Source organism: Pteronotus mesoamericanus, unplaced genomic scaffold (genome assembly GCF_021234165.1).
Source record: "Pteronotus mesoamericanus isolate MK-2021 breed Mesoamerican mustached bat unplaced genomic scaffold, CSHL_Meso_final scaffold_167, whole genome shotgun sequence".
In the NCBI taxonomy this organism is placed as follows: domain Eukaryota; kingdom Metazoa; phylum Chordata; class Mammalia; order Chiroptera; family Mormoopidae; genus Pteronotus; species Pteronotus mesoamericanus.
Genome location: NW_026555308.1, coordinates 41,469,395 through 41,497,285, shown reverse-complemented (window position 1 = coordinate 41,497,285; position 27,891 = coordinate 41,469,395). Strand labels below are relative to the sequence as shown.

The following is a 27,891-nucleotide window of genomic DNA, read 5'->3' as shown; positions in this document are numbered from 1 at the left end:
GTATTTTATTACTGTACCCCCCAGCTGCCCTGATATCTCTGGGCAGGAGTGGAGAGTCTTGGGCCCATGGAGAAAAAAGCACTTTTTGGACTGGTCCTCTTATCAAAACTGGGTCCCTCTTGCTGTTTCTGCTTGCTTGCTCTGATGTTTCTGGGTAGGGAAGGAGGTCCTTGGATCTATGGGAACGAAGAGGCTTTATGACCTGACTGGTTGGTATAGCTGAGTCTCTCTAGCTGGTTCTGCCTGCTGGTTCAATTTCTTTTGGTGGAAAAGGGGATTCTCAGGACTAGCAGGGGAGAGCACTTCCCGTGGCTGTTTATTTTGTGTGAGGCGCATACTCAGTCTCCCTTGCTGGTGGTGTCTGGCTTGCCCATTGTTGTCAGAGGGATGCTTGTTGGAACCAGGGAGGAGTTATCCTCTATGAGCTGCTTTTTGTTACTAGACTGGAGGTTGGGGAAAGTTGGGGGGTGACCTTCTGTTGGGGAAGGGGAACAAAAGACACTGTCTTTGTGCAGTTCTTCCAGTCCTAGGGCCAACAGAGTTTGCTTTCTTTCCACCTTTCATGGTTCTTTGGTTTGTCTCTTGCACTATTTCCAGTGTTTATAGTTGTGTTTTGTGGAGTGCAATTGAGAAAACGGTCAATGGCATCTTGTCTGGACCAGCAGCTGGGTTTTGGTTGCTTCATTAGGGGAGCATGAAGGCAGAGGAGTAGGGGACTATTGGCTGGGGCTGAGTTTGGCCTTGCTGGGGGTGCTGAGATTTATTCTCTCTTATGAGGTTCCGTTAAACATCTATACTCCTGGATTTAATTTCATACACCAGTTCTTCACAGAGCCCTGGAAAATGGAAAGCTAAGGCTGCCCTTCCTGCATTTTCTCAGGTTGCGTCTTGGTACAGAGGCTTGTCTCTTAGGTATTTTCTTGATTTTCACTAGGTTGGCTTGGTCACTCTCTACCTGCTCTTTTCATATTGGAGTAACTAAACCAAAGTCTTAGGATTTTGTTGGTTCTTTTTACTTAGAATTTTTTTTTTTGAATTTGGTGTAATTTGGACACCTTGTCATGCTGCCATGAGTATAGAATTTTCTCTTTTTTTCCTTTGATACCCCGCTGTCAAACTTGTGGCATATAGTTGTACTCCTTTATTTGCTGATGATATGTTTAAATTTTTGGTTTTTTCTAAAGATAACTTTTTGTTCTATTCACTAGTTATTAGTAGGCGCTTTTGAGGTATGTTTCATTAACTATACCAACTATACCTTGTGCATCAAAATATATTTAGAAACAAAAATATATTCACTACATACACATAAAAGCATATATTATAAAAATTGGAAAATGACTTCTTTGCAATTTTCACATCTCCATCTGACATATGATAGAGCTACTATCTTCCCCACCTCCCCTCCCCCCACCCCACCCCTATTCTGGCATCTGTAACTCTGCCAAATCTCTCTTATTTTTTTGTTTACTTAATCTCTATCCTTTGTTTGGCATCTTTTCCTCTCATTCCTCAAATGACAGATGCTCATGGGTATTGTCTTTGACTCTGTTTTTCTGTCAACATTCAGCCTGTTGGTTTCATCTATATCCTTAAGCAGTCGACTCTCTCAAATTTGGATGCTTGACCTTTATGTTTGTTTTATTTCCTGCTGAAATGAATGTGTTTTTTAAAAGTGGACCATAGTCTCATTCTTCCATATCTATCAATATGGTCATCATTTCTAATGAAAAATTTGACATTGTCCTTGGATGGTCTGTGTCTCCTTTGTTCCCTAAATTCATTCACTAGGTCAGTACTCTTTCATCTTAATTCTCACTGACATTGTCAATTAGAGATTCTCATTTCTCAAGCTATATTGCTATAATAATTTATTAATTTGACCTCTTATGTTTCATTTATTTTTTCTCCCTTTAAGAAATTCTATATCTAGCTTCTAGATTAAAATCTGTCTCTATGACTTTTTATTGAGCTAAATAACATACATAGAGAAAAGTGCAGAAGTCACAGATGCTCATCTCAGCTTGATGAAATTTCACAAACTGAATATACTTGTGTAACTACCCTAGTAAAAAGTCATTTTAAAAATCATATTTATAGCTTTGCTATTTTGCCTTCAAAACCAATTAACTCAAGGAGTATGAGCCTTATTAATTTTCTTAATGTTGGAATAGCAGGAGAAAAATTACCCTGTCATTTACAACTGCTGGTCACATGTCGTTTGGCTTTGGAGACATTTCTTTACTTCACTACATATCCACTTTTTTGTCTCATACTGCTCTTCCTGAAATTCATTTCCCTTTTGTCTTTTTATAATCTAAATAATGGTTGTAATTTCATCTCTAGCTCATATATTGACATTTCCAGGGATCTTTTCTGGGCTAGTCAAGCTTTAATTATTTTTTTTCTTTTTCTCTTCAAAAATTCATTAATTTTTTTTCTTTTATTGATTCTAGAGAGAGGGGAAGGGAGGAAGAAAGAAAGGGAGAGAAACATCAATTGTTACCTCTTACACATGCCCTGACTGGGGATTAAACCACAACCCAGGCATCTGCACTGACCAGGAGTCAAACCTGCAACCTTTCAGTTTGCAGGACAGTGCCCATCAACTGAACTACACTGGCCAGGGCTTTAAAAATTCTTTAATGAGTTTATTTTTTAATAAGTAATGTCAATACATACACTTTGAACAAAATTCCAATGTACAAAAGGATACTGAGTGAAAAATCTCCCACTCCTGTGCCCCAGCCAGTATGGGTTCTTCTAGGAGTACTTTTATGTACTTACAAGCAAAATGAATTTTTAATATTCTGTCTTCTTTTTATACAATACCAAGTTCTGTATCTTACTTTCTTCAATTAACAGTTCTTAATGGTAGTTCCAGATTAATAAACAATATGATTCCTCATTTTTTATTAGGGCCGAATGATATTTCACAGACTGAGTATGCCATGATCAGGACTCCCACATATGGCTGGGAAGATTGAACACTGAGTAAATTCACATAGGCTATGATTTGAATGGCACTCCCTAGAATTATTGAGTTATAATCAAATACAGTAGCCTCAATTATAATTTATTGTATTTAGTTCCTTTTGCTGAATAGTTCTAGGCCTCCCTCCCTCCCTCCCTTCCTCTTTCTTTCCTTCCTTCCTTCCTTCTTCCTTTCTTTCTTTCTTTCTTTCTTTCTTTCTTTCTTTCTTTCTTTCTTTCTTTCTTTCATTGGTATTTCAAACACTACTGAAATGAATAGTCTTATAAATGTCATTTGACATCTATGGCAAAATTTTCTGTAGGATACTATTCTCTTAATTCTTAGAGTATTTATAAGCTCTACCAATTCAACAGTTAGACATAGTCTTGATTTATTATGGAATTGTTTAAATATTTAAAAAATTTGTTGTACCTTAAAGAGTGGTGCCACATATTAAATTATTTTATACTCACCCAAATCTAGAATATTGCTGTATATAAATAAGCCCTTTGGATGGGCTTGAGTAATAATCAGATACCTTCCAGATTCTTTTTACATTTTTATACTTTTGAGCTCCTTTGAAATTTCTGATAATGAGAAAAAAAAATATTGTCACAGCTTAGACCAGAGTCAGATGTATTTAGAAGCAGAAGCGATATTTATCCCAAGTACTGAATAAAATGAACTATGATTTCAGATGTAGTTTAAAAAAGTTAACTCTTTCACCTTTCTTCTGCCTCAAATAATGTTCTGTATTCTTTCACTGAAAACATTGGATGAGATAGAGTATATATTCACTGAAACTTAGTTGAGCTGTAGGTAAATAATAGAAAAATGTTCATTGTCAATTTTTGTGTCCTGTATAGATGCAGTTATATCAAAGTAAAATATTCAAAGTTGCTACATACAAAGTGAAAAAAACTCGGATTATTATATTCTAAGTGTAAAATCAGCTTTACATTGACTTATTTATGTTAAGGACCATTTAGTGTCCTGGTTGCTACTTTGGAAACTTTGATGAAGTGCAGGTTTCCACTCCCTTTTCCCCTCTTCACATGTTTTCTAGATCACAAAACTAGACATCTTTTAGTTGGGGAAAAATTGTAATTTGTTCTCGGTTTGGAAAAACCACATTTTTACCATGTTTCTAAATGATGTCACTGAGGTTAGAGAGATAAACCTCTTCTCATTTTTCTGTGTAGCTTAGAGAATCTCAGCTGAATTAACAAGAAGTTGACTTCTGGTATGGATGAGCCAGAACTCAACACAGAAGGTGTGTTTCTTCATTTCTTTTAATTGGCCATGAAGGTTCACTGCCTGAAATTCTAGAAGGCTGGAGAGAAAAATAAATTCTATCATAGTTTTCAGAATTTATAGCAAACAAGCTGAATACTTGGGTAAGTTCCTGATAACTGACCTTTAGATGATCATGTTAAGCTGTAGTGATTTAAAAAAAAAACAAACGACTAAGTGAAATATAACTTACATGCTGAAGAATTTGCCCATTTACACTGTACAATTTAATGCTTTTTAGTCATTTCATAGAGTTGTGCAGCCATCATTAGAATCAATTTTAGAATGTTTCCATCACCCAAAAATGAAATCCAGTACCAACTAGCAGTTACTCCTCATTTCTTCCCAAATTTGTGAGACTTACCACTAGTTTGCTTTCTGTCTCTATAAATTTTGGACATTTCACATCATAGAGTATGTCAGTCTTTTGGTTCTGACTCTTTTCACTTAGCATGATGTTTACAAGGTTTATCCATGTTGTAACTTGTATCAATACTTCATTTCTTTTCATTGCCAAATAATTCATTTGTATGGATATTATGTTTTATATATTTATTCATCAGTTGATAGACATTTAGATTATTTCCACTTTGTGACTATTATGAATAATTCTGCTTAAATATCATGTACAAGTTTTGCGCAGACATGTTTTCATTTCTCTTGGTTGGGTATATACTGAACAGTGGAATTTCTGGGTTATATAATAACTTTAGGTTTAACTTTTGAGGAACAGCCCATTTTACATTTCTGTCAGCAGTGTATGAGGGTTCTAATTTCTTTAGTATTTAACACTTAATATTTTCTGTCTTTTTGATTATAGATATCCTAGTGGTGTGAAGTGGTATCTCACAATGATTTTGATTTGTATTCTTCTAATGGCTAATGATATTGAGCATATTTTCCTGGATGTGTGGATATTTGTTAAATCTTTTTGGAGAAATCTGTATTCATATCTTTTGCCCATTTTATTTGGTTTGTTTTTTTTTGTTATTGAGTTGTAAGAATTCTTTACATATTCCAGACAGAAGTCCCTTGTTAGATATGATTTGCAAATATTTTCTCCCTTTCTGTGAGTTTTCTTTACAGTTTCTTGATGGTGGTGGCCTTTGAAGTACAGAAAACAATTTAAAAAAAGATTCTATTTATTTATTTTTAGAAAAGGGAAAGGGGAGAGAAAGAGAAGGAGAGAAACATCTATGTGTGGTTGCCTCTCACATGCTCCTTACTGGGGACCTACCTGGCCCACAATCCAGGCATGTGCTCTGACTGGGAATCGAACCAGCAACCCTTTGGTTCACAGGCTGACACCCAATCCACTAAGCCACACCAGCAAGGTCTAAAATACAGAAATTTTTAATTTTGATAATGTCTAATTTATGCATTTTTGTTTCCTTGTTTATGCTTTTTGTGTTGTATATAAGAAACCATTACCTGAGCCAAGTTCATAAAGATTTACTTTTTTTCTTAGCATTTTATTGATTTAGCTTTGATATTTAGATCTATAATGTTAGTTTTTTGTGTATGTTCTAAGGAGGCGTCCTGCTTCATTCTCTTGTGTTTGGAAATCGATTTGTCCCAACAGCATCATTAGTTGAAAAGGATTTTTCTTCCTTCAAATAGATGTCACACTTTTATAGAAAATAATTTAACCATAAACATGAGGATTTATATCTGGACCCTCTATTCTATTTCATTATGTCTTTGTCTCTCCATACGTCAGCACCACATTGTCTTGATTACTGTAGCTTTGCAGTAACTTTTGAAATCAGGAAGTATGATTCACAGAGTTGTGCAACTATCAACTTTGTTCTTCTTTTTCAAGATCTTTTTTATTCATGTTATTCTGGCTTCCTTGAATTTCTAAGTAAATTTTTGGATTACCTTGTCAATTTCTGCAAAAAAAAAAAAAAAAGCCAGCTTAGATGTTAATATGTATTGAGTTAAATATGTAGATTAAACTGGAGAGCATTGCCTTCTTAATAATGTCTTTAGATCCATGAATAAGAATCTTTCCACTTATTTAGGGCTTCTTTAATTTATTTCAACAATGTTTTGTAGTTTTAAGAATACAAGTTTTGCCTTTATTTTGTAAAATTTATTCCTAAATATTTTGCTCTTTTTGATGCTGTTGTAAATAAAATTGTTTACTTTAAATTTTGTTTTTAGATTGATCGTTGCTAGTATATAGAAATGTTGTACAATTAATCTTTGTATATTGATCGCATACCCTGTAATCTTCTTGATTTATTCATTCTAATAAAAGTTCTACTTTTTTCATTTCATTCCTTAGGATTTTCTGTCTACAATGTCATGTTATCTGAAAATATAGTTTTATGTCTTTTTTCTAATTTCAGTGGGAATTATTTCATTACACTGGCTAGGACCTCCAGTACAGTATTGAATAGAAGTAGTGAGAGTAGACATTCTCATTGTGTTCCTGACCTTCGGTGTGAAGCATTGTGTTGTAGTGATTTTATTTTTTTTACCCTAAAATGAGCCATAACTTTGAGGATTAATTTTCTTTTGATTTAAGATCTTTTTCTTCTGTTTACACGTGCAGATATGTGCTGATTAGAAGGTTCACCTGTGCAGTGTGGAGAATAAGACAGTGCCTTACAAAAATGGGGTTTGGGAGTGACCTGAAGAATTCACATGAAGCTGTCTTAAAATTGCAAGACTGGGAATTACGGTTGCTGGAAACAGTAAAGAAATTTATGGCCCTGAGGATAAAAAGTGATAAAGAATACGCATCTACTTTACAGAACCTTTGTAATCAAGTTGATAAGGAAAGTACTATCCAAATGAATTATGTCAGCAATGTATCCAAGGTAAGAGGAATAAGTACATCATTTTTACATATTGCATCATAATTGTGTGAAGGCAAATGGACCATATGACATATGTTATAAACTGCACAATAATTTGTTGTTATTATTAATATTGCTGTAAGTAGTTGATTATCTTTTGAATGGTTTAAATAATAAAAACATAAGTCTTTATGTTTACCCATTGAGTTACAATTTACAGTATTCTCATTGCTTTGTGTATATCTAGGTTTCCATCTGGTATTGTTTTTCTCTGCTTGAAGGACTTTAACATTTTTTATAGTAGAAGTCTGCTGATAGTTCACTTTTCCAGGTTTTGTAAGTGTGAAAGTGTCTATGTTGTCTTTGTTTTTGAAAACTATTTTTGCTGTTTGTAGAATTCTAGTTTGCACCCTTTTCTTTCAGTACTTCAAAGATGTTGCTATATTATTTTCTTGCATTGTTTCTCATGAAATATTTGTGCCTAATGTTTCCTCTGTCCCACCAGCTGTGCTTAAAATTTTCTTTATCACTGATTTTAAGCAATGTGTTATGCGCCTTCTTCATGTTTCCTCTGCTAGGGGTTTCTTAACCTTCCTATTTCTGTGGGTTTAAAGTTTTCATCAACTTTGAAAAAATATCAGCCATTATTAAAAAAAAATTTTTTTTAGCCTCTCTTTTCCCTCTTCTCCCCTTTAGGAAGTCTGATTACATACATATGTGGCCATTTGAAGTTATCCCACAGTTTACTGATACTCTTTATTTATTTCTCTTTCTGTGTTTTATTGTATTGAGTTTCTCTTGTTATGCCTTACATTTCTCTCATCTTATTTTTATGCAACGTCAAATCTGTAGTTAATGACATCTTGTGTATTTTTCACCTCAGACATTCTTCATTTCTGGTGCCGTTTAATTACCCTTTCAGTGAGGTGAACTCTGTCTCCCTGACCGCTCCTCTTCCAGCAGTGCCACTTCCTCCCTCCTCCCGCCTCCTCATGTCGTTTCTCGCCAATATTTAAATGTAAATATGCCTGCGTGTGCCATTTAAATAAAAATCTTCTCATACCTGCCAAAACCCAGCTCTGTCTTTTATCCCACACCTGTGTATAGGGTAAAGGAATTGGAGAGAAGGAAACAGTAACTGAGCAGTTGAGCCATTTCCATGTTGAAAATGATCAAGTCTTAAATAAATGAGTTATCTGTAATAATTCAATTGGAATCTTTTATGTCTTTCATGTCTCTACTTAATATGCTTATTCTTTAGATTTTTGAACATGTGGAATACAGTCATAGAAACTGCTTTCTTGTTCCTATCTTCTATCATCTGTGTTGTTTCTGGGTCAGTTTGATTGACTGATTTTTCTCCTCATTTTGGATTGTATTTTTCTGCATGATAACCTTTGATTTGATGCCAGATATTGTGAATTTTATCTTTTTAGGTACTGAATAGTTTTGTACTTTTTAAAAGTGTTCTTGGGCTCTGTTTTGGGATATAGTTAAGTTACTTGGAGACAGTTTGATTTGTTTGGCTTTTGCCTTTACATTTGTTAGGTAGCACCAGCGTTATGTGTAATAATATAGGGTGAATTTATCTCCTCTAGTGAGTCCAGATCATTCTCAGTGCTCATAGAATGCTCTCCAAATTATGAAGTTTTACACTTTGGCTATAGGGTCCTGGCATGATTCCGTGGCTGTGTGTGAGCTCTAGACAGTGTTCCCTATAATCCTTATGGGCAAGTTGTTTCCTTGGCATAGTTTCCTCACACCCTTGAGCTGATCAATACTTAGCTAATAATCAAGGGGAGCCTTTTGCAGTTCTCCTGAGTTTTTTTATTTGTGCAGCTCTCTCCTCTCTAGTACTCTGTCCTTGTCTCTTCTTCAGTACTCTGACTACCTTGGTCTCTCAATACTCTGAATGAAGTCTCTTTAACTTACAGAAGTTAGTAACTTCTTCTTGGCTCTTTCTCCCTGGGCTACAGCCTGAAAATTTGCTCTATTCAGTATCCTGATAAGCTTAGAGCTCAGTTAATTCCTTTATGGTCTCTCAGGGTTCACTGTCCTTCATTGCTTGGTGTCCAGTGGCTTAAATACTGTGTATTAAATATACTTTGTTCAGTTTTTAGTTTTTTTGGGCAGGAAGATAAAGCTGTTCCTGTTTATCTTGACTGGAAGCAGAAGTCTTGCAACTAGTGATTTTTATGTCTTTAACAAAATTAAAATGTACAGTAGAGTTTCAAGAGTAGAACAAAGATTCCCCTGTGCCTTCTGTTCATTTATTAACATTTTGACATATTTGTTCTATGGCTCCCTTTTTTAATATAAGTGTGTGTGTGTGTGTGTGTGTATGTGTGTGTACACATTTGAATGCTTTGCAAGTTAGTTGAAGTCTTATGTCCCTTTATTATAAAATATTTAAGCATGTATTTTCTAAGAACATACCTGTAATACAATACCAGCTTTTGTATTTGTCCCAATAATGTCCTCTTTTGGCATTTTTTAAAATCCTGATTCAAGATCTAATCTAGAATCAATCATTTCATTTAGTTATATCTCCTCAGTTCCTTTAATCTGGAACATGAGTGTGAGAAATCACACTCTGTGCTTTGGTAATTTTTCTTTTCCACTTAAAGTTATTCTGAAGTATGTCCGTCAGTCTTTAATCCTCAGGGCATGTTTTTTTATTTTTATGTGGCTTTATTTTCCCTTTCTGTTGTTTGTGTTGTTTTTGGTGGAAATACTGGGAGATAGAGGCCTAGGTAGCCATGTTGCTTTCAGTCACCCGGGCTGTTTTCTCATTATTCTTTCAGCACTTCTTTATTTCTTGCAAAATAAGATATTCCAGACTCATCTTGAATATTCTCTTTTCCAGTCCTGGAATAAACCCCTTTCCCTAGGAGTCTTGGTTAGTTTTAGTAGAGAAAATATTTAATACTTAACCAGTTGACTGTGCATGGGATTTTGTATCTTACAGTCTTTTGCAAACACATAATGCTGCAGTGAACAACTTTGTCACAGATGTGTTTTTGTGTTATTATGAGTATCTTCAGGGTATACTTCTGGAAATGGGATTTCTAGGTCAAAGTGTAAATGCATATGTAGTAGTTTTCTTACATATTGCGAATATAAATATAAATTTTTAAAATAGATCTTGTACCATTTTGTATATCCACCAGAAACATATGAGAGTGACAGTTTCTGCTTAATCTTGGCCAAAGAGTGTCTTGTCAAACTTGTGAATTTTTATTAATCTGGTAGGTAAAATGATATCTAGAATAGCTTTAATTTATATTTTTCTAATTATGAGTGAAATTAAATATCTTCTAATATATTTAATAATTATTTTGTTTAGAGAGCTAGTTTTATTCTATGCTAAATGTGAATTTTACTTTGTGTTTTTTCCTATTCGTCTAAAATTACAGATGTCAGAAATAAAAGAAATCCAAATTGGAAAGGAAGAAGTAAAATTGTCTGTTTGCAAGTGATATGATCTTATATATAGAAAACCCTAATGACTTTACCAAAAAACTGTCAGAATAAATAAATTCAGTAAAGTAGCTGGATACAAAATTAACATACAAAAATCAGTGTGTTTCTATACACTAACAACAAACCATCTGAAAGAGAAATAAATACAACAATTCTATTTACAATAGCACCAGAAAAAAATAAATACTTAGGAATAAATTTAATTATGGAGGGAAAAAAATCTGTATACTGAAAATTATGACATGAATGAAAGAAATCAAAGAAGATGCAAATAAATAGAAAAATATTCCATTTTCATGGATCAAAAGGATTAATATTTTAAAAATGTCCATACTACCCAAAGCCATGTGTAGATTAATTTCAACCTCTATCAAAATTCCAATGGCATTATTCACAGAAATAGAAAAAAAAGTTCTTTTATTCATGGGGAACAAAAAGGACCCAAAAAGCTAAAGTAATCCTGAGAAAGAAAAACAAAGCCAGCGGCACCACATTTCCTGATTTCAAACTGCATTATAAAGCAATAATAATCAAAACAATATGATACTGGCATAAAAACAGACATATAGACCAATGCAATAAGAATCAAAGCAGTATGATACTTGCATAAAGACTTAGATCAATGGAATGGATTTGAGAGCCCAGAAATGAACCTATGCATATATATATGGTCAACTAAAATTTGACAAGAGAGCCAAGAATAGTTGCTTCGATAACTGGTGTTGGAAATAGTGGATATTCACATACTATATAAAGAAAATTGGGCTTATCTTAAACCACTCACAAAAATTAACTTGAAATGTATTAAAAGTTTAAATCTTATCCCTGAAACTATAAAACTAATGGGAGGAAATGTAGCAGAAAGGTCCTTTGCATTAGCCTTAGCAATGGTTTTTGGGATATGACACAAAAAGTACAAGCAACAGAAGCAAAAATAAGCACAAAGGCAAAAATGAAAAGCTCCTGCACAGCCAAAGAAACAGTCAGCAAAATGAAAAGGCAGCTTATGGAGTGGGAGAAAATATTTGCAGACCTTCTATCTGATATGGAGTTAATATCCAAAATATAAGGAACCCGTACATTCAATATCAAAAGGCCAAATAATCCATTTAAAAGTTGGGCAGAGGATCTGAATAGACTTTTTTTTCTAAAGAAGATATACAAATGGCCCACAGGTACATGAAAAGATGCCGAATATCACTCATCATCAAGGAAATGCAAGTCAAAACCACAATGAGTTATCACTTCATACATGAGAGAATGGCTATTATCAAAAAGACAAGAGATAATAAGTGTTGTCAAGGCTGTGAGAAAAGGGAACCCTTGTATACTTTTCCTGGGAATGTAAATTGCTACAGCGACATTGGGAAACAGTATGGAGGTTCCTAAAAATATTAAAAGTAGAACTACTTATATGATCCAGCAATTCCACTTCTGTGAATATATATTTGAAGGAAATGAAGTCACTACCTTGGAGAGATAATCTGTATTTTCATGTTAATTGCAGCATTTTTTATAATAGCAAAAAATATGGAAACAAGCTAAATTTCCATAAATGGATGAATGGATAAAGAAAATATTTTACTCACATACAGACAAAAGGTCTGTCCAGAAAGTATCCAGTCATGTAATATAAAAAAATAGAGACATTTATTGATGAAGATACAAGATATAAGAAACATTGTACATAAGACAATGAACACCTCAGTCCCCTTCAAAGTTTTACTTTCTTGAGGAAATCTGGTTTATTGATAGCAGTTTGAATTGTCATTAGCAACTGCAGCAAGATGTTCCTTCTGCTCTGGTAGCAGAAGCCATGGAAGGAATTTTGCCATGACAGATTTCATGCCGAGATCCTGCATCAAAATCTCAGACACAGTAGTTTTTGGAATCCCCAGACTAGTTTCTGGTTCTCACATGTCAGTGGTCAATCTTTGTTGATTGCAGCCTGCACACGTTCAACATTCTCAGGTGTTCTGCTCATTGTAGGCCTTTCAGAACATGGATCACTTTCAACAGATTCTTTACCATCTTTGAAGCACTTGTCTTACGCTTTTATTTATTTCGGGGACTCATTGCATTGTCTCCGAAAGCCTTCTGAATCATCCAAATAGTTTCTGCAGAGGAATGCTCAAGCTTAACACAAAATTTGATGCAGATTCATTGCTCTGCTTGCTCAGTCATTTTGAATGTGATGGCCACACAGCGCACATGCTCACTCAATGGCATCTACCATCTCCACTGGCTAGTACTGTGAAGTCATCATTGTTCACGTGTGCACCTTCCAGTCCACTTCATGGCTACCAGGTTGCATCGATGTCATGCAAACCATTCTTGTTATATTAACAATGGCTAGACTTTTTCTGGACATACCTTGTTGTATATACAATGAAATATTTTTCAGCCATAAAAATATTAAAATCTTGCCATTTGTAACAACATGTATGGATGTTGAGGGATTATGCCAAGTGAAATAAGCTAGAAAGGGAAAGACAAATAATGTATGTTTCCACTTGTATGTAGAATCTAAAAAAGCCAAACTCAGAAATAGAGAGTAGATGGTGGTTAACAGGATCTGGGCTTGGGAGAAATGGGGAAATGTTATCCTAAAGGTACAGATTTACAGCTATAATGTGAATAAGTTCTGGGGATTTAATTCACAGCATGGTGATTACAATTAATAGTAGTACTGTATTATATACTTAAAGTAGTTGAGAGTAGATCTTAAATGTTATTCACCACAAGGGGGAAAAGTGATTATGTGAGGGGATGGAAGTGTTAAATTAAACCTAATTGTTTTAATCACTTCAATATATACTGTATCTGATCATTATGTTGTACACCTTAAACTTATTAATATGTTATATGTTGTTACTAATATTGCAATAACACTGAAAAAAATAGAAATAAAATTACACTTGTCAGAATAATCAGCTCTCCCCTGAAATTTTGTAGTATGTAGATAATTCTGAAATAACCTATTTGAAAGGAGATACCATTTAAACATGAAGTGGATTAAAATATTGCCTATGTACCATATACCTACCACATGGGATTAAAAGCAATGAAAATATTTTTTGATGAACCAACCTTATTATTTAGTGTTGTACATAATTTGAACCTGTATAACTAGAGTTTTAACTCTGTGTGTATGTGTGTGTGTGTGTGTTCCTTAAGCCTGACTGTAGAGTCCATTCTGCTCTCATGCTTGATTTAAAAAAAAATGAATTTGCTCCAATGCAATTGATATATCAGGGAGCAATTTGAGCATAATGTGATTTTGTATTTGCTTATGTGCAAACACAGAAGAAACACTAGGTGAATGCCAAAAACTACCCAGCTGAACTGAGTTTCTTAGGAATGCATAAAACATAGACACAAACTTCTGTTGCTTGCTGGTTACCTCTGTTGCATACTGTGTTATAAGACACACTTCTCAACATGTTATATTGCAACTCCCTGTCCAGATACAGGTAGCTCTTCCTACCACTTCACAATTGCCCACAAATTCCAATTCTGTTGACACCTACTTTAATAAGTAAACATCAGGTGTTTTTTTTTTAAGGTAATGTACCATGTTTATTGTAGTACTTACGTATTTCTTCACCATTTAGTACACGTAGATCTGTGCAAAGTTTTTCTTGTGTTCCTGTCTTTTAAGAATGTCTCCCTGATGAATTTGAGTGTTTTACCTGTACCACCATTTTGTCATGAGCTATGTGATTTTTATTGTGTGATTTGGCACAACCCAGATATTGTTAGGGATACAAATGTTTCACTACAGCAGAACTTATACATTAGAATTTCTTGGGAAACTTTAAAGTACTAATGCCTAGACCCCTTTCAAAATGTATTAAATCAGAATCTCTGGTTGTGGGTTTCAAGAAATGGCATTTTTAAAAGCTCCCAGTTGATTTTTATTGCAGGCAGAATTGTGAATCAATTGCCTAGGGAAACCAGAATATGTGGAAAGACAGGCTTTCTGAGTGGGAAGTACCTCAGGTTTCCTTTGCTCTTGTAATTCGGTCTTTGAAAATTTCAGTTTTAGGGAAATTTAATAATGACTTGTCTTCTGGGTTTCTGTATCTGATAAGAACTCAGAGATTTCAAAGTATTCTTCTTATGTAATAAGCAAAATCTGAATAAAACCTTTTTTTTTTCAGAGAACCATTAATTTTGAGTTATTGTGTGGCACAGAAACTATGCTTTCTTCATGGACTTTTATGTTGTATTTTAAAAATATTTAAACAAGAAGAAAGAAGCAAGTAGTTGGAAGATATAGTCTGCAGAGAAAAGCTATTTTTGACAACTGCTATTTAGATATTTTTCAAGCTTGAGTCATCTCGTTGATTATTTTCAATGCTTTACTGTAATTATAGCTCCAATAGTAGTTTGTTCTTTGATTCGGTGTCCCAGAATAAATACTTTTTGGTATAATGAACTCAGAACACTTAAACTACTACCTGTTTATGGAATACTGATTTACATCACCATACATCTGTTACGTAAAAGGTGGAAAACATGGCATACCTTTCTAAGAGATATACATTTTTTCCTATATATAGTTTTCTTTAAAAAACTGAGTACAGTGTTTCTTTTGCTATGTATTCATGCTAGTATAACAGATGATTTTTACCTCTGTTGGTTTCCTAAAGTAAAATAGTCATTTTAGAAGTTATGCTAATTATTGTAGAAACCTGCAATGCTATTGGGTTGTCCAAAAAGTTTTTCTTTTTTTTTTTCTGTAAGATGGCTCTAGTAGCACTTAGTTGTCTTTAACGTCATTTGAAACAATTGTGTTATACTGTATTGTGACAGCTGTGGTATCAGTGTGCATTGAAAAAAATCAAAATTGGTGAATTTTTGTGTAGCCATTTTATTTATTTTTAATCATATTTTATTGATTATGCTATAACAGTTGTCCCAACTTTTTCCCTATTTGCTCCCCTATACCGAGCACCCACTCTCTGTTAGGCAATCCTCACACCGTTGTTCATGCCCATGGGTCATGAGTATAATCTCTTTGGCTATTCCATTTCCGGTACTGTATTTTACATCCCCATGGCTATTCTGTAACTACCTATTTGTACTCCTTATCCCATCTGGCAACCATCAAAATGCTGTCCATATCCATGATTCTGTCTCTGTTTTTCTTGTTTGCTTAGATTATTTTTTAGATTGTTGATAGAGATGTATTTATTGCAATTTTATTGTTCATAGTTTGGATCTTCTTTTTCTTAAATAAGTCCTTTTAATATTTCATATAATAATGGTTTGGTGATAATGAACTCCTTTTTTTTTTTCCATTGTCTGAGAGTTTCCTTATCTGTCCTTTAATTCTAAATGATATCTTTGCTGGGTAGAGCAATCTTGGCTGTAAGTCCCTACTTTTCATGATTTTGAATATTTCTTGCCAATTCTTTCTAACCTTTTGACAAATCAGCTGACAGTCTTATGGGAACTCTTTTGTAGGTAACTGTCTTCTTTTCTCTTGCTGCTTTTACGATTTTCTCTTTATCTTTAATTTTTGGCATTTGAATTATGATATGTCTTGGAGTAAGCCTCTTTACATCCATCTTGTTTGGGACTCTATGCTTTCTGGATTTGTATGTCTATTTCCTTCACCAAATTAGGGAAGTTCTCTTTCATTATATTTTCAAGTAGATTTATTGCTCTTTTTCTTCTCCTTCTAGCACCCCTATGATTTGAATGTTGGACTGCTTGAAATTGTCCAAAGGCTGCTTACGCTATACATGTTTTTTCTGTATTCTTTTTTCTGCTTGTTCTGATTGGTTGTTTTTTGCTTCCATATGTTCCAAATCATTGATTTGATTCTTAGCTTCATCCTCTCTATTGTTGTTTACCTGTAAATTGTTCTTTATTTCAATTAGTATATGCTTTGTTTTTGCTTGGATCCTTTTTATGCTGTTGAGGTCCTCACTAAGTTCCTTGAGCATCCTTATAACCAGTGCTTTGAACTCTGCATCTGACAGATTGCTTATCTCCATTGTGTTTAGTTCTTTTTCTGGTTTAGTTCTTTAATTTGGGCCATGTTTGTTTGTCTCCTCATTTTAGCAGCCTTCCCGTGTTTGTTTTGTGTACTAGGTAGAGCTGCTATGACTCCCTGTCTTGAGAGCATGGCCTAATGTAGTAGGTGTCCTGTATGGTCCAGTGCCGTAGACTCCACTATCACCCTTGCTGGGTACTCAAGGTGCACCCTTTGTGTGGACTAAGGATACTCTCCTCTTGTAGTTAGTCATAGATTGCTGTTGGCAGGTCAATGGGAGGGATTTACCCAGGCCAGTCAACTGCAAAGACTGGCTCTTAACACTCACTACCAACCTCCACCCTTTGTGGAGGATCACCTTGCAGGGGCAGGATGGTGGTGCTCTTAGGTGGTCTGTAACTGTTCAATGGGTGTGCAGGCTCTTGGGTTTCCTGGGTGGTTGCAGGCCAAGGTCATCCTCTGCCTGTGTTCTGCCCAGGGCTGTCCTGCATGAGCTACAAAGCAATCTGAGTTGGTTGCTACTTGTGCTGGACTTGGAGATTCCCAGGCCAAGCCAAGCTGTGAATCTAGGCTGGCTGATGCTTGTGCTGGGATTGGGGCCTCTTAGCAAGAGGTAACGGGGCTGCGGACCACTGAGGCTGGCTTTTGCTTGTTTGAAAGTATTTAGGAAGTTGTGAAGCATGAGCCAAGGCCAGCCATTCATATGGAAAGGCCAATATTAACAGCTATAAGTTGAGTGGTATGGAGCTTCAGGGGATCTCCAGGGCTGCACAGCAAACAATATTAGCCTAGTTGATGGAGTCTTACAGTGTCACCTGCCTGCTGGCTCTGTGGTTCTGTGGGGTGAGAGTTCAGAAAAGGGACAATGACCTCTGCTTGCCTTTCTGTCTGGGAAAAAGCTGTCTCCCAGCTGTTGCCTTCATTCCATATACTCCAGTTCCTACCTGTATGCCCATGGTGCCTTTCAACCTGTTCCTCGGTGTTGGAGTTCAGAACAGAGTGAGTCTGAGTAAGTCCATGTGTGGGTTCTTTAAGAGGAACTGCTTGGGACTCCAGAGGTTTCTTCTACTGACTCATCTCTGCTGGTTTTGTAGCCAGAAGTTATGGACACTGATCTTCCTGGCATGGGATGATCCCTGGGCTGGGGGTCCTGGTGTGGGGCTGCACTCCTTGCTCTTGAGATATTCCTTCCGAATTTTTATCTACCACATGTGGATGTGGGAGCAGCCCATTCTGCATCTCCGCCCCTCCTAATAGTATGGATGGATGTGGTTTCTGTAATTCCATAGTTTTTAGACTTCCATTCAATTCTATTTCTGATGGTTCTGAGTGATAGCTATTGTATAACTTAGCTGTAATTTTGATGTGGTTGTGTGAGGAGGTGAGCTGTGTTTACCTGTGCTACCATCTTGACCAGAAGTCCATGATCCACCTTTTGTGTACCAATTTTAATATTGAAGATGCAAGAGAATAGGTGATATTTTCAGCATATTATGCTTTATTATTTCAAGAAAGGTAAAAATGCAACTGAAACACACAATAAAAGAAGATTTGTGCAGTGTTTGGAGAAGATGCTGTGATTGATCAAGCATGTCAAATGTGATTCGGAAAGTTTTGTGCTTGAGATTCCTCACTGGTTGATGCTTTCTGGTCAGGAAGACCATTTGAAGTTGATAGTGATCAATTGAGACATTAATTGAGGAGAGTCAGCATTATACCACAAGGGAGGTAGCCAACATAAAAATATCCAAACCAATAATTGGTGAAAATGAAAAATGTATCTTTTCTTTTCTGGAAAAAATCATATGGACTTTTGGCCAACCCAATAATTAGTGTATGCAACTGTTCTCTTTTTCGGCTGGGCCAGGGAAAGGGTAGAATATAATTTCTGTAAATTGAATCATTATTCCTCTTTTTTTATTGTGAAGTAAGAGATGAATTTATTTCTAGGAACTCACTTACCTTGGCCTACAAGGACTTTTTTTTTCCAATTACAGTTTACATTCAGTATTATTTTGTATGAGTTTCAAGTGTACAGAATAATGGTTAGATAATCATATACTTTACAAAGTTTTTGCCCCAATATTTCTAGTACTCAACTTGGTTCCATACATAGTTATTACAATATTACTGACTATCTTTTTTATGCTATACTTTATATCCCCATGACTATTTTGTAACTAAATCTGTATTTCTCGATCCCTTCACCTTTTTTAACCCAATTCTTCAATCCCCGTCCTCTCTGGCAACCATCAGTCTGTTCTGTGTATCTGTGAGTCTGTTTTTGTTTTGTTTGTTCATTTATTCTTTCAATTCCACATATAAGTGAAGTCATATGATATTTGTCTTTTGTCTGTCTGAATTATTCACTTAGCATAATACCTGTTAGGTGCATACACATTGTTGTAAATGGTAAGATTTCATTCTTTTCTATGGCCAAGTAATAATCCATAGTATATATGTACCACAGCTATTTTATCTGCTCATCTACTGATGGACACTTGAGTTGATTTCATAGCTTGGCTATTGCAAATAACACTACAGTGAACAGAGAGGTGAATATATTCTTTCAAATTTGTGTTTTGGGTTTATTCAGATACATTCCCAGAAGTGGAATCACTGGGTCATAAGGCAGTTCCATTTTTAATTTTTTGAGGAACCTCCAAAATGTTTTCTGTAGTGTCTGCATGATTTTAATTATAATGTGTCTTGGTGTGGGCCTCTTTGTGTTTATCTTGTTTGTGACTCTTTGCGCTTCCTGGACTTTTGTGTCTTTTTCCTTTACCAGGTTATGGAATTTTTCTATCATTATGTCTTTAAATAGGTTCTTGATCTCTTTCTCTCTCTCTTCTCCTTCTGTTACTTGTATGATGGAGATGTTTTTATGTTTCATGTTGTGCCAGAAGTCCCTTAAACTATACTTATTTTTAAAAATTCTTTTTTTTCTTTTTGCTTTGATTGGGTGTTTTCTGCTACTTGTCTTCCAAATCACTTATTTGATCCTCTGCTTCATCTAACCTACTGTTGATTCCTTTTAATGTATTCTGCATTAAAGATACTGTATTCTTCATTTCTGACTTTTTTTATGGTTTCTTTGTCCTTTTTTATGCTTAGTATCTCTTTAAGTTTTTATAGAGTTCATCCATTCTTCGTCTAAGTTCCTTGAGCATCCTTATAAACATTGTTTGAGCTCTATATCTGGTAAATTGCTTGTTTTTATTTCATTAAGTTCTTTTTCTGGAGACTACTTCTTTCTTTGGGGCATGTGTCTTTGCCTCCCCATTTTGGCTGCTTCTCTGTGTTTGTTTCTATGTATTAGGTAGATCAACTATATCTCCCAGTCTTGGTAGGGTAGCCTCAAGTAATAGGTGTCCTGTGGCAACCAGTGATGCAGTCTCCTTTACCACCTGAGCTGGGTGCTCTAGGAATGTCCCCTGTTTGGGTTATATGAGCCTTCTTGCTGTAATTGAGTCTTGATTGTTGTTGGTCCAGTCATGCATGGGGTCAATAGTAAGCCTGCCTGACTGTAAATATTGATCTTGACCACAATGTACTAGCTGCTATGAGGGTGCTGACTATACTGAGTGGAATTTGCCTCAGGAGGGTCTGGAGCCTCCTGAGATCTGCCTTTGGATGTGCCCTTTGTGAAGCTAATTGGATTGTGTTCTGATGTTGTTTGAAACTCACCACTGAATGTGTTGTTTCTGGGGCCTCTTGGGAGAGACTCTGGCGCAGGTCAGTGTCAGATGTTGCCTATGGCTGGCCCCTGGAAACAATTTTGGGCTACAAAGCTATCCACAGTTTTTGCCTGCTTCTCCTGGGCATTGGCATGCATTGGAATGACCAACCTGTGCACCAAAGCTGGTTTTTTCTGCACTGAGCCCAGAGGCAGGTCAGTAAAAGGCATAAGGCACCCTGAGATCCATCTCTGCCTGCCTCCACTTGCCTCTGCCTTCCTTCGCTTGTCTGCTGCCTGTTATGCCTAGTCCCTGAAAGAGCCTCTGGTTGTACTCCAGTTGCATGGGTCGATTCTCAATGAATTACCAGGTTGGGATGACTGTTCACCAGATAAATAGAGGTTCAAACTTGGTTTCAATGCTGGATCTGAGGCTGCTCAGTTGCACCAAGGCTAGCTGCCACCTGCCAATACCCACAGACCTTTGTGGTGGGACAGGGTCTCAGGGAATAGTTAGAGCGAGGGCAGCAAGTTTATCGGGCCCAAACATATCAAGATTTGGCTGTGTGAAGGGAGGGCTCTTCACTGTTTGGGTGTTAGAGAGCACATGGCTCCAGTTCTAAAGTCACACAGCTTAATCTGTCCTGGATTCTGTCTGGACCTCCTGGAGAGCCTGACCTTGGCACAGTGGGCCTGCCAGGATTCTGGAGGGTGGCACTAGTGAATATCCCATGATGGGGGGGTGCTGGCCAGGCTCACGGGAAAGTGGGGGAATGGCCCCCACCTCCAAGCCACATAACTCAATCACTGATCCGTTGAGAATGCCCCCACCTCTACATCATGGGGCCGGGGAGCTGACACCACTGTAGGGTATGAGTTCCTCTAGGTGAAGCAATAGGGAATACAGAGAGTGGGGGTATTGCATTCCCCCAGGCTGATGTCAAATGGAGGGGAGGGCTCCATCCAAGAAAGATGGCACCTATGGTGTGGGAGAGGAACTCAGCACAGAGAGTCTGGCCGCTGTATCTTCAGCTCTGTCCCTGGAGTCACACACCCCAGTTTCTCCTAACATGACTCTAGTTTGCTCTACTTTCCTTCTGTCTGCTGATACCCAGGGTGAATGTTTGCAATAGAGATTTTGTATACTGGCCCTTTAAGAAGGTGTCTGGGTCTCCAGCAGATTCCTGTCTCTCCCTGGTGAATTTCTGCTGATTTTCACAGCAGGATGTTATGTAGGGACCTCTCCCTAGCTCTGGTGCTTTGGGCTGGGGAGTCCAGTGTTGGTTTGAGACCCTCACTTCTCAGGGTGAAACTTTTCAGCTGAGATATGACCCCAGGATCTCAGCTGCCACCTGTTGCAACAGGTGGCAGCCTTTTTTCCATTTCTGCCCTTCCTACCGGTCTTGATGTTGATGTCACTTCTTTTCTAAATCCTTTGTTATAAGATCGTTCTCTATTTTAGTTGTAATTCCGGTTTGGTGGAGGTGAGTGTAACTTCCACCTATTCCACTACCACCTTAGATCTCTCTGCATGTCTTTTCAAATTAGTGTTTTTGGATTTCTTTGGATATACACTCAGAATTGGAATTGTTGTGTCATAAGATAGTTCTATTTTTAATATTTTGAGGAAACTCCATACTGCTTTCCATAATGGTTGCACCAATCTACATTCCTACCAACAGTGCACACAGGTTTCCTTTTCTCTGCATCCTCATTAGCACTTGTTGTTTGTTGATTTACTGGTGATAGCCATTCTGACAGATGTGAGGTGATAATCTTAGACTGTGTTTAATGTTCATTTCTCTGATGATCAGTGACATTGAGCATCTTTTCATGTCTATTGGCCATCTGCATGTCCTCTTTGGAGAAGTGTCTATTCAAATCCTCTGCCCATGTTTTAAATTGGATTGTTTATTTTTTGGTGTTGAATTGTATGAGTTCTTTGTAAATTTTGCATATTATGAATTTTGAATATTTTTGGGTGTTTCATTGATGAATATCTTCTCCCATGCAGTAGGTTGCCTTTCATTTTGTTGATGGTTTCCTTTGCTGTGCATAAGCTTTTTAGTTTAATATACTCCCATTTGTTTATTCTTTCTTTTGTTTTCCTTGCTTGAGGAGATATATCAGGAAAAAAATATTACTAAGAGAAATGTGTGAGAGTTTATTGCCTGTGCTTCTAGAAGGACTTCTTTACTTAGATGTTACTCATGCCACCAAAGTAGGTAGCCTAAAAGGAGTAGTTAGCTTTTCTCTATGGCTCTTACTTTCTAATTTAATGATAGTGCTAAATACAGATTAATTAAAGATTACTCTGTAATGTTTAACCAGTATGTAAACTACTCATCAATTTAGCTTAGTTATTCTCAAAATAATATTTAAGACAAGGGCCTTATGTTCCCATGCTTCCGTATCCCTCACATGTCTTAGGTTGTATCAGGTCTTCACATTAAGAGGTAGATTTGGGTTGAGTCCAAGCTTTTCTATTAGCTGTGTGTCCTTGGACAGATCATTTTATCTCTCTGACATCATCTTAAGATGATGATATTTGCCTGTTGAGTGTTGAGTAGATAAGAAAAAGCCTATGAGGATACAGGAGGTTGATGATGTTAAAGAGGTGGAGTAGAAGGTCACCTAGACAATCAGAATTAGCTTTAATATGGGTGGAGTTGGGGAGAAGTAATGGGGAATATTAACCCCTCTTTTTGGTTCTGCATAACACAGGATGTGAGAGAAGAAAACAGTATTCATTTGACAGAGCTTCAGAGAAAGGGCATGTCCTAAGTACATAGCCTGGTTCACACCTTCTGAGAGCAAATGCAGAGTTTTACTTTTTTCCACCAGTAAGTGTATTTGAGGGGTTTTAAAAGAGATTAGGCATAGTAGTAGCTGGAGGCATTGGTTGGGTTGGGGGAGGAAAGGAAAGGAAGGGCTTTGTTTTTTAAAGTAATGTTGAGCTGAAAGAGCCAGTCAAAAAGACCTGGGGAATTAAAAAATAAGAGAATAACAGACAGAACAACTTCTCTAGGACATAGATGGAAAATAGGAATGGGGTGCAGACAAGTAGAGAACATGAGTATCACACGGAAAAATGGAAGGAAATAAGGAAATATCTCCAGGATCCTAACTGCAAATTTACTATTTTCTTTAAAATTTCCAAATAGGCCATCCTGGTATTAACAAAGATCTACTAGGGCTGGATCAACAAAGGAATCTTCTGTGGACATGAGCTGTAACACTCAAGGAGTGTATAGGGGTGACAGTCAAGAGGAAAGTAGCTAAATACAAAAAAATCACAGGGTGTTGGAGCTGGAAAAGACTCTGTAGGTCTCTAATTCAACCCCTAACTTTTGGTAGAAGAAGCTGCTGGGGTTATGTTATTTGCTTCTGATAGGTAATGGTGATTCTAGCCAGGTATCTTTCTGGATACTGTTCTGAGGAAGAACAAGAAGTGTGTCCTTAAAGCCCAAGAAGAATCAAAGAATTTAGGAGCACTGATTCTACAAAGCTGATAGAAAAAGTATTAGGAAAGAAAAGGTAATGTTTGTTTTCCTGGGTTGATCTGTGTTTAGATATTTAGTCCTACCCATTTTAATAGCGTTAGTAATATTATTGTAGTCATGTGGTTTTCAGAAATGACTCTCTTCTGAGATTGGGCAGTGACTGAGCTATGCAACTCAGCAGTCTTTAGAACCCAATTATTGATTTTGGTTATATTAATTCTATTTTACTTTAAAAACATTTATTCAATATTTTTTTGGTCTACATAGTAATTTTATTCAGGATTCATTTTGGTTATCATGGGAATGTTTTATAACCTGAGAATTTATAGTACTTTAAATAACAGGGGTTAAAAATTTCAACCCCTTCATTGTTAGAAAGGCTTTAATTACAGAAGGTGAAATTCTCCTGACGTTGATAGATGACCCATGTCTTGCTGACTCACCAAGAATCCTCACTCATTTGCTTCTTTAAAAAGCTCCATGAGATGAGAACATATCTGCAGTTTTAGATATTGTGACATGAAGTAGGCTGGGAAGGAGAATTGTCAATTTGTGCTGCATTTACAGGGGAAAATTTTTAAAATTCTATTAGAAAAAATAAGATATCCAGGAACTCATCAAAATGAGTTATTGACTTGATGGGGTTTCATATATGTAACTAGTTTATAAAAAATATTATATTATTTGAATGCCCCAAGGCTATTTGGCTCAGATATGGTACTGATAGTGTGTTTTTTCATGGTTCTTGTGCTTGGGTTCATTGAATTTCTTGAATCTGTGGGTTTTAGTTTTCAAGTTTTCAATATTTTCAGCCATTTTTCTTCAAGTATTTTTTTAAAATCCCTTCTCTGTCTCCTTAGAGGTTTCTAATTACAAGCAAACCTCATTAATTGTGCTTGCCTTATTGTGGTTTGCAGACACTTGAATTGCATTTTTTATAAAAAGAAGGGGGTGGATTTGTTGTAGACGTGGGAGAGATAATCAGAAAGACATGATGATGGATTGTTCATGGGGAAGGGTGGCCAGGGCTTCTAAGAAGCAGAGACCTGTTTTGGGAAGAGAGGGAATGTTTCTTAGCAGTGTTTGGAGGTTGGGAGGAGGATAGAGCCAGGTTTCTGCTAAAGCTAGAAGATAAATGAAATGTTCTGATAAGTGGTATAAAGGGTTTTCTCATCACAGAGCAGGAAGGAGTTCTTGAGGGCACAGGATTCTCTAGATAGTGTCCTGGGCCAGAATAGGAGACATTGAGATCAATATAGCTTTGACAGTCAGGGTTTTAATATATGCCTCAGAGCTTAGACTTCCTGCAGTGACTGCAGTGAACAGGGTTATTAGGAAGCATAAGATGTGCCCTTCTGGGAGGAGGAAGGCGGTCTGACCTAGTTCTGTGGTCTTTAATGCTCGCTTCCAGGAAAGTTCTCCCCTAGGCTACAACAACTCTGACATATAATCATAGAAATTTATTGCTAAAAAGCGCTTAGAGATTATTTATACTATGAAGATAGAGAAAGATATGAAGATAGACTGATTCCTCTCCCCACTCCTTTTTTTTTTGTAGTCTTAACATTATCCCCATGCTATAGAAGGTTTTGCCAACATTGTATTTTTTAGAGTGAAAATATTAAATGTAAAAGGTAAAGCTACAAGAGTTACTAAGGTCATTTAGTTTATCTTTTAAATCCCCCTTTTTTGAATAGTTTAAGAAGTTGTTTTCATTTTTGTTAAAATTTAGGTTTTTATGGAAGAGCTCCGTTAGTTTTAAATTGCTTTGTGGTATCAAGAGTGTGTTAGTACTTCACAGATTTACGATTTTGAAAGTAAATATGATGAGTTCATAGGCCACATGTCTTGTTTCATATTCATAATAGCATTTAACAAACTAAAAATGACAGCCTCTCTAAACAAGGTTTATTTTTGAGAAATGTATATGGCAGTATTAAAAACAAGATTACCAACTCAGACCTTGGAGAGTTTTGACTGTGACTAAGAATTTCTTTAGGTTATAATTTTGCTTTAGGATTACATTGGAATACTAACTGAAAGAGAATAATTCTGTTCATTTACATATCAAAAGTATTAGAGTAGGAAAAAAGTATGAGTAGAAATACTAGTTTTGTAAGAATCTGAAACCATATCTTGTTTATTTTTTGTATCTTTAATGTGGATCCTCACTAACTGTGGTTAGACTCCAATAATTTTTTCTCAATAGAATTTTGAAGACCAATAGTGAAAAGCATTCCTCTGTTACTTTTTTTACAGAATTTATAAGATGGAGAGTCTAATCACAAAGAACTTTTTTTTCCAGCAGTATCCGTATGCCCACTTGTTGAAACCCACCCTTTTTTGTCTCTGCTATAGAGGCAATGTATTGTGCTGGAAAAACCACTGAGAGCTAATGGTACTTATTAAGAAAAGGGAAAGACTACAGCTAGAAATCCAGAGAATGCCTTTATTTAAGACCTAAGCAGCAAAAGAAGACCAGGTGGAAAGATTGAGAAAGTATTTTTAGGAAGGGAGGAAGACAGTTTGGTATATGGGAAGATAAGGACTCATGCAAGCCAAAATAGAAGAGTATCAGGAAGAAGTAAGTCAGTATGATCAGATGCAAGAGAGAGAGAGAGAGGAAGAGAGAGACAGAGAGAGAGAGAAACAGAGAGAGAGAGAGAGAGAGACAGAGAGACAGAGAGAGACAGATAGAGAGAGACAGAGAGAGAGAGAGAGAGAGAGTGAGATTGATTGATTTAGAATGAAGATGGGAAAATTCTGTTACATTAGGAAATGGTGACCTTACTGAGGAATTAGAATGGTATGAGCAGAAAAAATATATCAGTGTGTAGAAAATCAAACAGAAGACTTCAAGTGTGGAGTCCCTTACTCCTTTTCTTAGTATTCAGCATAGTCTCAGATTACTTTTGAAGATTCGAACTTAAAAAGTATAGTTGTGAAAAGTTGAAGATGTTAAATATGCACCTTGGCCAGAAACCTGCTATTTTTATATTAATGTAATAATTCATGTAAAACAAAATATTTAAACTTCTTGAACACTTAAAGCATAGCTGAATGCAGGCTTCTAATACAATGCTAATTTTATTTCTTTATGTTTTTAAAAGTCTTGGCTACTTATGATTCATCAGACGGAACAACTTAGTAGGATAATGAAGACACATGCAGAGGACCTAAATTCCGGACCCTTGCACAGGCTCACCATGATGATCAAAGACAAGCAGCAGGTGAAGAAAAGTTATATAAGTGTTCATCAGCAGATAGAGGCAGAGATGATCAAGGTTTGTCTTTCCATTCTCAAATTTTTCTTTAACTGATTTTTAAATTCACTGAGAAATATTTCTTATTCTGTTTGACTTGTAAAAATGATTTACTCCATTCCTGGTAGGTAGCTCCATTGGTTGGAGTGTTGCCCTGTACACCAAAAAGGTAGCGGGTTGGGTACCCAGTCGAGGCGTGTACTGGAGGCAACCAAGCAATGTATCTCTCTCTCTCTCTCAATAAGTAATATGTTATTTTTTGAATATAAGACATTGACTATAAGATATACTGTTACTTTATATACTCCTACAAAAGAAAAAATACTGCCAATTAAACTATGATCCAATGCTTTTATTAGTTAGAATTTTTATTTTTATTTCCACTAATTGAAATAGATCTTTTAGGCTTTAAAAAAATTTATCACATAACACTATGCATAAAATAAAAATGAAAATATAAGCAAAATAAATTAAGACATTTAAAAACTTTCTCCATCTTCAGAGTATCTCCCCTGGATAATGTTTGCAATATTTTTAATTATGAAAATTTGCAAATGTACAAAAGAGAGAATACTAAAATGAACTCCCATTTACCCTTTCACCCACATTATGCATTTTTTCATCTGTTTCTTCTATACCAGATCATTCTAAAGAAAATTCCAGATATTATTTTATTCATAAATGTTTTAGTATATTTTGCTAAAATGTACTCTTTTAATAAAACAATTATATTATTAATCTCTATATAAAAATAACAATAATTTTTAATGTTATTAAATATCCTGACTGTGTTCAAATGATTGTTGTCTAAATGCTTTTTACAGTTGTTTATTTTAAATCAAGATCCAAACATGGCCCACATATTGCATTCAAAAATTCTCTTTA

General features: G+C 35.9%; 1 protein-coding gene across 1 annotated transcript in view; it reads left to right on the top strand.

The window, feature by feature from the left end:
• The window catches only part of FER (FER tyrosine kinase), a 399,396-nt gene that overhangs the window by 38,120 nt on the left and 333,385 nt on the right, over positions 1-27,891 (top strand). Inside the window, exons 4-5 of the mRNA XM_054589991.1 lie at positions 6,828-7,095; positions 26,854-27,027. Coding sequence (XP_054445966.1) covers positions 6,889-7,095; positions 26,854-27,027 — 381 coding nt within the window. The 5' untranslated portion in view covers positions 6,828-6,888. The remainder of the gene's footprint in view (positions 1-6,827; positions 7,096-26,853; positions 27,028-27,891) is intronic.